The following is a 13,238-nucleotide window of genomic DNA, read 5'->3' as shown; positions in this document are numbered from 1 at the left end:
AGCTCCAATGTGGACGTGCAAACGTCAGCAGGGAACACGGCGCTGCATTACAGCTGCCTGCACAACAAGAGCGACTGTGTGAAGCTGCTGCTGAGAGTCCGAGCCAACATGCACATCAGTAATATACAGACATATTATGTATTAAGTTTTTATAGATTTTTTTTATAGATATTACTCTGAAGAAGTGAAGATATTTTTGTGGAAGCTTTTATTTTTAGGGCAGTTTTTGCTAAAGAGGATCTTGTTGAAAAGTTTGGGTATTTCATAAGAGCAACATTTAAGATTTTTTTAGAAAATACAGATTTTTTTAAAGATACAGATTTCAAAATTGAGAATTTCAAAAAACATTTTGTGAGGATAAAAGGAATGACATTTTTAGAAAGACTTCACACATGTCAAACACACACATGTGTTGATGATGTTAATCTTAATTGTTTGTGTGTTGCAGAGAACGAGTTAGGAGAAACCGCTCTGGACGTGAGCCGCCGGCTGAAGCACAGCCACTGCGAGGAGCTGGTGAGGTCTTCGCTCTGATTACGGAGCCAATCATTTCTATCAATAAAACTTTACTATAGTTGTACACCTTGAAGTGATTAAAAGTGCTTTACTGCTAACTGATTGACAATCTGAGTACAAGACAGTTCAACAGGAAAGAGTCATTTAAGAAAAAAGGCACTCGACAAGCAAAAGAAGCAGAAAAAAGTAGAGCTGGAATAGCAAATACACGAAACTAAACAAGTTAGAATAAAATGAATGAAGGAAAAGAACATTTTTCTGTCAGATGAGATGCTACTGCTTCCATTTTCCTATAAAAACAAATAACTGATTGTTGTGTGTATGCAGCTGCAGCAGGCTCAGTCCAACCAGTTTGACCATCACGTCCATGTGGAATACGAGTGGAGGCTTCGTCACGACGATCTGTACGACAGTGATGACGACTTTGATGACAAGGTAACCATGGCAATTGAGTGCCTACTGAATTAAAGTGCGCGATTCCATCTGTTTTCAGGGACAAAGCCTCTACACATGGCTGTGACAACACATTTCTGCTCAGACGTCACCTATTTTCTGTTTTCTGACTTTGAGTTGAGATTCTTGAGACCTGAAGATGGCATATTATGTAGAAATTGTGTCAGTCATGACAGTAATTGCCTGATTTTAGAATGAGTCCTGTGTTGTCATTACAATAGATTTGCTATCTTTGTTTAATTTATGATTTTGACCCTAAGGAATAGCTAACAGTGGTTGTCATTGTAAGTTTTAGACTAGATTAGTAAACAACCAAATAACCTTAATTTTTATCAAGAATTTTATCTCTAAGAGATATGGATTGGCTCTCCATTACTTTCGTATTACTCATGTGGGTTTAAAGTCTCCTTTAACTCGAACCCACTTCTTAAAAAAATGCAGGTTTTTCGGTTTCTTTGCTAACACCATAGTCATTGATACAGCTGTTTAGATATTTAAACGGAGAGATAAAGACTCCTCAGGGCATATAAAAAAAGCTAGAATTCTATTAGCAAACAACAAGAATTCGATGACCACTGAAAAAAATCTTTATGCCTCATTGGATTTACATTTGTCACAAGTTGACATGGAGAAAATGGAGCAGTCGTAAGATCCATTCCAGAATTAATCTCCCTCTATCATGTTCTTTATACTCTTATACAGTATTTTTAATGAATAATACACAACAGAGCCCAAATTGAGAGGTACATTTTTTTTTAAACTCTCTTTTTCCAAGTAGATTCAAAATGTGGAAAGCTCCCCTTCACAAGAGTCCAGGCGCTGCCTCCTTTACTCCATTACTTAACAGGAAATATGCACAGACAGTGGGCGCTGTGCTGGCGCTTTCATTGGGACTTTTTATTGGTTTGAGGGATGACTCTAACTGGTGAACTACCATCTCTTGTTTCAGAACGGTCCTGTGAAGAAGGAGCGCTGCTCATCCTCGTCGTCCTCTGCCTTCACGCCCTCCTTCTCCTTCTCCTCCCGTCCTTTCATCTTCAATCAGTCCACCTCCTCTTCCACCTCTTTAGCTCCAACCTCCTCTGGAGCACCAGGCGGAGGTCTTCTCAGTGTCGGGAGGAGGCTGGCTATGGCCATGGAGCTTCACAGCCGACCGTCTGGCTCCGCCCCCAGCCCTCCTCCTCCTCCGCCATCCTCCCCTGCTCCCCCGCTGCCACCCCGGGTCAAAGGTGAACTCAGATCCAGATCTGATTTTATTTTGAATGTTTAACAACAAACAAGACACTACTCCTCAACTTTTAGTTGTTCTATCCTTCTAGAACTTCCCAGATAAAAATAATTGATTACCAAATTTGAATTATTACGTGAATGAATAAAGGTTGTTTGCTAAATACAACCTGTTAAAACACTTTAATGTACATGTACATTTCCAAAGAATTATGCCCATCAATACCCATCACTTAACTGAGAATATGAAGGCTGAGTTCATTCTCTTATTTACTGAAAAAAAACACTGAAGCATTATTATTTGACAATAACTGCTATAAAGAGAGAAAATATGTGTTGATTTATTCTTTTATGATCTTATCCGATGATCAGGAGTTAATCATTATGAAATAAAAAGCTTTTGTCAAGGTAAGTTGACGCATGTTGCTATCTCTGCACAGGAAAGATTATCTTTTTGTACTAACCAGTTAATTATTGTTTAATCACGAGAAAACAAAAGGATTTTCCCTTATGGTTGTCATTGGGAGAGCCACGCCAGCATGGAGAGATAACATCTTCACAGCTGCAGCAACTGATTTTATCAGAAAATGTCATTTAGCAAATGTGAGTGTCCTAATTCGTTTTAGCAAGTACATCTGTGTTGAAGCTTTGAGTTAGAACCAACAACAAATTAAAAGAGGAACAAGCCGGAAAAGAGCAAATACAGCAAAACCTGCAATGTATTCTCATCTGAAAACAAGAATCAGATTTCACTCCGACCTCTTTTACTTCTCAGCTCCAAGTGTTCCTCCTCCTCCTCCTCCTCCTCCTCCTCCTCCTCCTGCTGGAGGGGATGGAGTAAGGGAAGAAGAAGAAGAGGAAGAGGGTGAGGTTTTCTTCCCCCTGACAGGAAACAGAAGGACGACCCCTCCCCCTCCGATCGCCATCCGACACAAGAGGACCTGCTCTGAGTCTAATAAGCACGGTAATAGCTGAGAGACACACTCCAATTAAACTGTCATAGTAACACTGTTATTAACTGTGTGTGTGTTTGTGTGTAGATTACGGGCTGCCAACCAGTCCCAGGATCTACAGCGGTCCAGACTCCTCCTTCAAGAAGTGTGTGTGAGTATCTCAGACATAAAGCCCACTGCATTTTAACACAAAGACAAGCTTATAAACACATGCTTGAAGAGTGGGAACGGGACTAATAGTTGGATCAGGGATGTCTTGTTGGCCCATGTTTAAAACAGTGTGGACTTAAAACTCTTTAAACTCTATTATAAATATTCAAGAAAATTTTATTCATATTAATTAACTTTATTTAGTTCGTTTAATAAAATCTTTGAGATTTCTATCTTTTTATTCTATCAAAGTCAGAGAACATGAGATATTCAGAGAAACAGTCAGCATACAGACACACCACAACAAGGTCAGATTAACACAGGCTATAGAAGGGCACAACAACACAACATAATGAAGTTCTGTGTATTGAAGCGGAGCGCTGGTTCTGCCAACATTAGTAAGACATCAGCGATATGATAAAATGGGAAGCAAATCATTCACTGTGGGTAGAGAAATGAAATGTGAGCAGAAATGAGAGGTGGTTTAGAAACTTTAACTGTAGAACTATATTAGTTCATTTCCAGATTTATTTCATAGCCATACCAATAAATTCAATCTATTTGTAACGGCTGATGGTCCCTCTCCTGAAATGAAGAGAAGTGGCCATCTTTCTTTAGTCTGGATGATGCAGCATTAAAAAGAATTTAGATTCGGTTTACCACTTTGCTTCAGTCCATCCTAAAGGAGTTTGAGCTCAAAAAAGCCGGTAAAGCTGTTCGAGGTATAGAAACATGCTGATTTTGAATCTTCTGCAATTCTACACTTATGGAATCAAAATTATGAATATTATATAGCATTTCTAGCATTTGATCACAGTGGAACTTTTTTTCAAAATTATTAAATCAAAATTGACTTTCTTTTTTTTTTTTTAAGGAAAAAACAATACTTGCATTAATTGATTTAATGAATCCGTACTATTGATACGATCTGTAAAATGTTTTAAACTTGACAGAAACCACTGGGTTACACATTCTTTCTGATCTCCGGATGTTGTTACAAGCTGTGTAACAATATTTAAATTGAAAAAAAGAAATGAATACCTTGAACTTTCCAAATCCTGAACCTACAACAAACCGGTAAAACATTTCCAGCTGATGTAAGTGTGTGGTCTTTGGTTTAAACATTTCAATCATGGCTATTCAGAGTTTTGATCTAATCTTATAAAAGAGGCATAGAGTAGCTGAACTGAGCCTGCACTGACCTCTACTGGTTGGAAGTATTGAGTTGGCAAACCTGACTCCTCCATCTCTGCCTTTCTGTCTGTCTCCGCCTCTCCAGGCCGGCTTCCCCTCTCAGCTCGCTGACTGAACTACCAGACAGAGGTACTTCCTGTCCAGAAACATCTTCTCGGGTCTGTTGAAACTATCAGGTCAACCTGTGACAAATGTTCACTGACAGCGAGAGAACTCACTCTGCAGGAGCAGAAAATAATCTGATCATCTACTGTAGTTTTCAATCCAATCCTAGAAACAAATGATGAACATATAAATTAATAGACTGATTACTGTCCTTATTCGGTTTTCTTAATTGCTTAAAAATGTGATACTTCAGGCTGCTCTGATATTAGATTCCACTTTCCTCATTTCTAGAAAACTGTGTTCATTTTTGCTGAAACCTGAAAGTAAAACTGTTCGCTGAACTTTCAGCTTTCATAGACAAAACAAGTGACTGAGAAGCTCAAAAGTTCATTTGTGATGTTTCCAGTTGCTTGAACTGAATAACTTTTAAACATTTGCTTTTACATTCTGCATACCTTTCCCCTTTTTTCTTTTGCTTTTCAACGAAATGATATTATTTTACATATACAGTAAAGGTCAAAAGGCTGGAAACACCAAGTGTTTTCTTTATTTTTAATAATTTTTCTGCAGTGTTGAACAACACTGAACACATCCAAACTGTGGAGTCATGTAAGCATTCAACTCCAAATCTGTTTAAAGATTAATTATCGACATTGTGGAACAAATTCAGTAGCAAGCAGCTATGTGAGCATACAGTGGTATAACGGCGTTAAACAGTGCAATATCTCTGGATGCTCATGCATGCTTGTACACGTGAGCAATGTTGAACAAACAAACAAACCAAAGATTTTTTTCCATTGATTAAAACAAGTTTTCCAGATAAAAATCCTCCCACAGAGCATGTGCCCACAGGGCATGTTGTTGTAGTTTCCCTGTTATTGTGAGATTTACAGGCAGCCTGAAGGTAAGCTTTTAATCTCCTAATTGAGCACTGCATTCATTTGATACCTAGAGGTTAGTGAATGCTCATTTATTAGAGAATTAAATATGAGATTAAAGCAGTCAACATAAATCCCTTCATAGTTATGACGTCTTCAGTTTTATTCCACAATGTAGAAAATGGTGAAAAAAAGCCTTAAATGAGCTGTTGTGACCCAACTTCAGCAACGAATAGATAATAATTTAATTATCATAATTAATTGAATACATAGTGATTAATTGGTCACTTCCACCCTCTATTAGTTCAATTGAATCTCTTTTAACTGTATGTAACTCAGTTATACAAGTTAAGACTGGACATCGAAATCATTTCACTCATCTTAATTTCTAATTCTGAAGGTTTTTCTATACCCCACAATCCTGTCCTTTTTACCTAAAGTTGCCGTGGGTTCAGTCAGAGCCTTATTTGTTTATCGCTGCAGTTTTAAATAATGCCGAATTATTATTCAGGTTTTTCTCAGTGTGAATACATGAAATCACCTCGTTGAGTTTAAACATGTTGCTGCCTTTAAAGCTGCAGTCTGCAACTCTTTTTCAAGCATAATGCCTGGTACTGTCCGGGGATTCTGAAAGTAGTACATTAAATACCCCAATACAAAAAAAATGAGTTCTCTAGGTCCCCTATGTGTCCCGCTAGGTCCCTCCAAAGCCAGCAGGTTTGTTTACAAAATTGCAGACCGGACCGGTAAAAGGTAACCAATCAGGTTTACGAGCTGGGCTCTGCTGCCTGTCAATCACCGATTGTGCACGCGCGATACAAGGTAGGCTCGTCCCCACGCTTATTTATCTGGACTATTGAACTTCATTACGGGCTTCTCTACTTACTGTGTCTTCCATGATCGCAAATGACAGGTGAGTTGATGAATGAGGAGTCGTGTAGGCGCATCTGACGTGCACGTAGACGTGCACGAGTTCTCATGTGTTTTGAAGGGGCGGGACAGGAAGTTGAATAACTTTTTATTTTTCGGTTAAAAAATAAGCATTTCTTGCATTTTGCGACTACGGAGGTCACCGTTTTCAACTTCAAGCGTTCTGATAGATCATGTAAACTCTTAAAATGCCAAAAAGTAGGACTTTACGTATGACAACAACAAATCTTGCAGACTGCAGCTTTAATGAATCCAGCCGTCTTCACACAAAAGTTATTTGATTCCTAAATAACTTTAGTTTCTCTGAGCTACACTTTTACTTACAACAACCTGAAGAATTTACAATGATTTTTTCTTTGAGGTTTTCGACGAGCAGAAAGTGACAGCAGCTCCTGCTACTTCCTGAACCCGGTCGGTAAAGCTCCGCCCAACGGGCCTCCCACCAATCGCCGCTCTCAGAGCTTTGAGAATGACAGCAGAGGCCCCACCCCTCAGCCCCTTCCTCGCAGATCATTGGTGAGATCTTCAAAAAAAATAAAACTTTCCAAGCAACTCATTTTGCTGATTAAGAGAAAGTTAATATATTCCAAAATGTGCATTCGCTCTATTTAAGTAGATAAAAAAGTAGATGTTACTTTAGAGATTGTTTAGATGATCTTATACAACTGCTTAAAGAGTCTTGGAACTAGATAGAAGAAATAGATTTTCGATATAGACCTATAACCAGATGTGTCCTTCCCATCAGAGCAATTTCAGGGGAAGAATGAAATCACAACCGACACTGATGAAAAAATATAAATCAAATGTAGAAAATAATATGAAGACATAACACAAAGAGTAACTATAAAACCTACAAAATAAATAGAAATGGATGAAAAGTGCCTACAACGCAATACCCATGGCTACATGATATAATACTATTAGATAAATTAACATAACCTTCTAGAATAAGATAGATGTTCAACATAAGAATGAATGGAAATTAATTTGAAGGAAAACTGTCCTGAACACTTTCTCATGTGACACATGCGTAGCCGGGTGAGAAAGCTAGCCTGTGTTTTTAATAATGTTAGCACTGACGTTTTTGGAATGGTTTGATGATGTCATCAGCCTCGGGGATCAGCCAGTCGGCGGGCTCAGGCGCTGTACGACTGCCAGGCCGACCACCATGATGAGCTGAGTTTCTCTGAGGGTCAAATGCTGGTGGTCCTGGGGCAGGAGGACAGCGACTGGTGGGTGCGTATCACCATCACTTTGGTTACCTTATAGAAATTGAAATATTTCTGACCCAATTACGAGTGAAATACAATTGCCGTAAATATATGCGCTTATCCTTTGTGTGTGTAGCATGGTTACATAGAGGATGAACCAGACCAGAGAGGCTTGTTTCCGTCCTCCTTTGTCCAGCTGCTCTCTGACTGATGTGAACCTGGACTGGACCGGACCAGGAACCAGCTCCACTCCAGGCCAGCCCAAATCCAGATCACACCTGGACCTGAAGAAGACCTGAACACGACCTGATCTAAGCGCAGGTCAGGCTCTCTGAGTGGGTCCGACTCCACCTCCCAGAATCAGAGGGTGCACCTCTGGCATCCTGAAAGTTCACATGATCACGGTCCAGCCACTGTTGTCACAGCAACCGGCATTTCTCATGCCTTCTGTTGCCATGGAAACATTATGGCATACCTTTGCGTGAGGACTCTAGGCAACTAGTTATTTTTATGTGGCTCAGGTCAGGTAATGTTGCCAAGGAGACGGCCTCACACTGACAGATCAGCTATGACTCGAGGCTCATGTTTCTAATGCCAATATTTATGTATTTATTTATTTTAAATTAACAAAATACTTAAGCACACAGATGACATGAAGTTAGTTCAAGTTCCGTGGGCTTTTATTTTGACGTTAAGATGAACTACTTTTTTCATTCCAGTTTATTTATCTGAATTTATTTCATGTGACTGATTCTGTGAAATACAATACCAGCAAATGCTGCCACATTTCAGGCTTCCCTTCCAGAGGATTCTGGGATACTGAAGACCAAAGCTCTAAATTCAGTTACAGGATTGATAGGAAAATGGACATGGACCGGACTTGTAATGTTTCCAGGTCTGTAACTAGAGGAGGCGAAGCCTGAGATGAGACACATCTGATGCTTCCAGCTGCCTTTGGGTCCCAACATATCACAACACCTCAATGAGGAAGCACAGCAGCTTGTTGCTGCCTCCTGTTACAAAAAATGTTGTTTACTCAGAGTCTTGTTCAAATATGAAAATATTCCAATTCTTCATATTATAATCTGATGTTTTTCTCACAACCACACAAAATAATTATTTCAACAAGAAAACTCTCCATATATCGGTGTTATAAACACGGATGGAAGAGTGCCGTTCCTCAGAAGGTTCCCTCATATAAAAGTAAAATAAATCAGTTGAAAAGTATTCTGTAAAAGTTACAGCTTTATATTTTTCAAAGGGCTTTAGTTGGTATTAAACACCGAACATAAGAGGTAAATGTCGTTTCCTTATGTTCAACATTATCCATAGCTTGTCTGCAGAATAGACTATCAATAACGTTACAACTGCGGGTGTTTTTACCTGAATTCAACAGAAACTAACGAAAGACCCCATAGATCATATGTAGCAACACTAATCATCATAAACCAAAACTTTTTACCTAAAAATGGCATTCAGCTGAATAATCTATCTATTTATGGCGCTCAACTGAATGCAGGTTTAAGTTTTTGAACTGATGTTTAAAGACCCTCATAAGATGCTTATTATAACATTACATGTGAATAAGGAAATGTAAGTTTTAACAGCATCATAAACTCATTTGTTGTTGACCTGTCATGCTCCTAAGAACTTAAAAGAGAGCTGACAGTTTAGACCTTGAACCTGAAAAACTTTTGAGTTTCTCATGATTGTTTATTGCTTCACAATAATTTATGCAGCATATTGTCATTAATTGACTTATTAGAACTTGAGATTTAGTTTGATGTGTTAAATAGCATGTTATAACGAGCTGTTTTTTTGATGATACTGGCAGGAAATGCACTGCCATAACTTTTACAGACAAAAAAAAAAAAAACCTTCCAGCAGAACTTTTTACCATCTATCCTCGATTGTTTCAACATTTACCACTTTTATAAAAGAAAAACAACTCTTCTTTTGTTTCAAATCTTTATTTAATTTTAAATTACAGTGGTGGGATCATGTTTTCTGTGGTTTCAGTTCAAATATCACAGTGCTCCTGTCTGTTTGGCATCTACACATGATCTGATGCTCAGCAAGTTAAAGTTACAAGGACCCTTTTATCAGAGTCACCGTCTAAACACGATGAGCTAAATTAAAGCTGAACAGACATACACATGGTTGATCTTAATCTGTACTTTCCTGCATCCCTGATGTAAATAAACTCTACATTCCCAGGCAGCAGGGAATTTGATGAGCACAACTTTGGATTTAAAATCACAACAAACATATATATATATTTCTTTTTTTGTTTGTTTTAAGTGTGAGAAAGTAAAAACTGTACACAACAACTTAGCCTGTCAATAGTAAATGCTTGAATCCAGATGTTAAATCCAGCTCAGGACAGAGCAAGACCTCAACTCTGTCATTAAGAAGCTGAACTCAGGTTTATGGCACGCTCATGAGATCCTCATCAAATGTTAGACTGGATCAATTCCCAGTTTACTGGCAGGAGTTCTGGAGTTTTCCAGGACAAAGCAAAGTGTTAAAGTGAATGAAAACATTTAAAACCTCCACCAGATGTTTCATATTAAACTAAGGCCTCTGGCAACACAGCAATTGGATTAAAAAAAACATGTGACTTGTTCAGAGGAATGGGTAAACTGTAGCCAAATTAACAACAGAGCAACAGCCTTCAGATGAATATTTAGCACTTATCACAGTTATTCTGAGAGTTCACTGTCTGCTTCAAACAAACTGCTCAATGAAATCATTCAGAAAAGTGCATCTGTCGATTATTATTTATCTTTTTATAATATCATTTCTGGCAATTACGTCATCTTAGGGCAGCCCAATGTGTGGATCTGCAAAGTAGAAGTGGTTGGAAGTTTTCTCTCAGGACAACGCTCGTCTCTTTGTGTGGACGACTGAGTTCAAAGTCTGAAAGGAGAGGCTGACCGCGAGTGTTGCTGGAAAACACTGCACTAACGAGCTTGTTTGAAGCAGATGGAGCTCTTTACTGAGCATCAGTCTCAGGGCGGTTTCACACTGGTATGGGGGCTTTATTCTGTAAACGCCTTTAAATGATCCTGTATTTGAGGCTACGGCTACACGAAAACTAAACGAGGTTTTTTTTTTAAAACAGGTACGAAAATTCTTGCGACCACACGGAAACGCGCTGCTGTCCAGACGAAAACGGATGAAAACGATGAAACGATGCAGTACACACGCCACTGTGTCACGCCACGCTGTGAGACAATAGAGAAGTGTTAAAATTGGCTCACAGCGTCAACGTGTGACTGACGCAAAAACGTTTTAGCTGTAACAATGGAAACGAAACGAGGCCGTTTTCAAACTTTCCCACTCTGGAACCCGTTCTCAAAAACTATCGTTTTGGGGTAGTGGGAACGCCGGCTCCGTGTGGCCGCGACAGCGAAACGATAAGAAAAAGTATCGTTTACAGTGAAAAACGTTTTCGTGTAGCCGCAGCCTGATTCAACCTGAGCATCAGTCGTGGATTAATTTGTTCAGATTGGTTGTAATCCAGCTGGATTATCCAATTATTCCAAATCTCTTTATTAAAAAAAATAAATAAAGTATGTTAAGATATTGTGCAATATCTTAAATGTGACTTTTGTTTACAAAAGCAAAGATAAGTCGAGGATCTTAACAGACTATCTTTTGAAACAATGGATTTCTTACTATTTTTGTTAGAAAAGGGCAAAACAATTTTCTGATATTTGGTCAATGTAACCAAATACCCTTTCAATGCAGACTGAAGTTCAAGTAACTCACTCTACGCTATCCATGTCATCCTTCTGAACCCCTCTGCATATAATACACAGAGGTTTCTTTTATTTCCATCACTGCAGCCATAAAAGGCACGCACAAATGAACACTTCAAAATCTGATTAGCACTCGAGAATAGTTTCTTTGCAAGCTCATGTGAAAACGTCCTGAAACTCCTTGTAAACCAAGACACAAACATTCAGATGACTGTAAATGACAATCGTCAACAGTTTTTTTTTTTTTTTAATACATTCACAGAGCAGGTGGTACAGCTGTCATGGCTTCCTGCTGAAATGTTCAGTCTTTATCTGCTCATTTCACTCTTGGCTGAACTTGCAGCCATGCTACATCTCCCAATAATCTGTTAGGCACACAAACTGGTCATGTTACTTATTGACTTTCTTTGTTAAGTTTTGATTTATAAATCTTGGAAGTTGTGGTGGTCTCCTTTATGTCGGTCAGTCCCCTAAGCTGAGATGTTGTTCAGAGGAATACATGATGTCTGACCCTGTTGTTCTCTGATCATTCGACTTAAACAATAAAAGTCTCCAAACATGACTCAGTTTGTTTGTTTTTGCAGCCAAAAGCAGCTGCAGATGTTGTTAATCTTTGCTGGAGATACAGAAATGATTATTTTTTTTCTCAGAACTTGATCTGCTACAGAAGTATCTGTTCTTCTTACATCTATTGCTTCCCGTGATGGTCGAGAAGAAAACATTTTAATAAATCACGATTCCCACAGAACATATAATATTATTTCCTGTTTTGGGTAAAATAATCAAATACAGAGTGTTGAATAACATGCTCAAAGGACAGACTGAGAAACAAACCCAGGTTTGAGATAGGAAATATAATCGCTTACATTCAGACAACCTTCATCCTGATCCCAACTCCTGTCAGGACCCTCTTGCGTAGGATGGTATGTGTCAAGATTCAGTTAAAGTAAATGGATACAGAACAGAAAAGCAATTTTATGACCTTTTCCCACCATTTCCTCTTCAGAAAAAGTGCTTTAATAAAAGAAAAAAATAACAGGTTACACCTGTATATCGTCTTTAAAATCCAATAGAAAAAGATATAAAAGTCTGTGGTTGTTCCCCACTCAGAGCAAAACTTATTGTGGTCAATCCTATCAGTCGCAGACAGCAGGACGGTCGGTAAAAGGTCCGAAAAAATTGATTACTCAAGTTGAGCTAGAACTTGTTTAAACCAGCAGATGTCCACACAGGGAATAAATGTTATCGGAACCCAGATACTGGGTGGCGTGGTTAGTGACTCCACCTTCCACACTTGTGTCCACAGGCATTTAAAAATGTCCAAGCAAAGCAGCATTGTTAATCCAGCATGCCTGACTCAAGGCAAATGTGGTATTTGATAAAAGAAAAAAACAAACAAACAAACAAACAACAACAACCGCTCAGTCCAGAGCTGGCTCAGATTTGGTTGTTCAGTGCCAGAGGACAGATGGATGTGCCAACAATCAACCAAACCCAGCTGAAGGTCAGCGGAGTAGAAATGCCAGTCAATTAGCTGATCTGTGGGACCGTTTGCTGGTTTCTTGGTATGTCAATCAGTAAATCTGACGTTAGGCATCGGACAGCAGGTCTTTAAGTCTGTCAGTAGGCCAGCTTTAAGATCTCTCAGTCATTCGGTGAGTGGTTGTGTCACAGGTGTAGATTTATCTTGCCTTCTTTGGCGAGCCTGTGGATGACTTCTGTCTCGAAGTCAGCGCTGTGGACTCCAGTCTTCCTGAAGGCTCCAGCATAGCGGTTCTCCTCCCAGTAATGGTGCCAGTTTCCTAGCTGGTCAGCACCATAGCCGAATACAGACACCTAAAAACGGACAAAGAGCAA

The 13,238-nt window shown here is 39.0% G+C and overlaps 2 protein-coding genes across 4 annotated transcripts in view; one reads left to right on the top strand and one right to left on the bottom strand.

Annotated features, from left to right (window-relative positions):
* The window catches only part of unm_sa1614 (un-named sa1614), a 27,847-nt gene extending 15,904 nt beyond the window's left edge, over positions 1–11,943 (top strand). For both annotated transcript variants that reach the window (XM_075461737.1, XM_075461736.1), the window contains 10 exons: positions 3–118; positions 449–516; positions 844–951; positions 1,919–2,198; positions 2,972–3,160; positions 3,237–3,300; positions 4,579–4,622; positions 6,768–6,922; positions 7,517–7,642; positions 7,754–11,943. In XM_075461737.1, the coding sequence (XP_075317852.1) occupies positions 3–118; positions 449–516; positions 844–951; positions 1,919–2,198; positions 2,972–3,160; positions 3,237–3,300; positions 4,579–4,622; positions 6,768–6,922; positions 7,517–7,642; positions 7,754–7,828 (1,225 nt within the window). In that variant the 3' untranslated portion in view covers positions 7,829–11,943. The remainder of the gene's footprint in view (positions 1–2; positions 119–448; positions 517–843; positions 952–1,918; positions 2,199–2,971; positions 3,161–3,236; positions 3,301–4,578; positions 4,623–6,767; positions 6,923–7,516; positions 7,643–7,753) is intronic.
* st3gal8 (ST3 beta-galactoside alpha-2,3-sialyltransferase 8) overlaps positions 9,569–13,238 on the bottom strand; it is a 20,201-nt gene continuing 16,531 nt past the window's right edge. For both annotated transcript variants that reach the window (XM_075461738.1, XM_075461739.1), the window contains exon 9: positions 9,569–13,217. In XM_075461738.1, coding sequence (XP_075317853.1) covers positions 13,050–13,217 — 168 coding nt within the window. In that variant the 3' untranslated portion in view covers positions 9,569–13,049. The remainder of the gene's footprint in view (positions 13,218–13,238) is intronic.

The sequence above is a fragment of the Odontesthes bonariensis genome, chromosome 3 (assembly GCF_027942865.1).
Source record: "Odontesthes bonariensis isolate fOdoBon6 chromosome 3, fOdoBon6.hap1, whole genome shotgun sequence".
NCBI lineage: Eukaryota > Metazoa > Chordata > Actinopteri > Atheriniformes > Atherinopsidae > Odontesthes > Odontesthes bonariensis.
The sequence above is the reverse complement of the archived record's forward strand: the minus strand, read 5'-3'. Positions and strand labels throughout refer to the sequence as shown.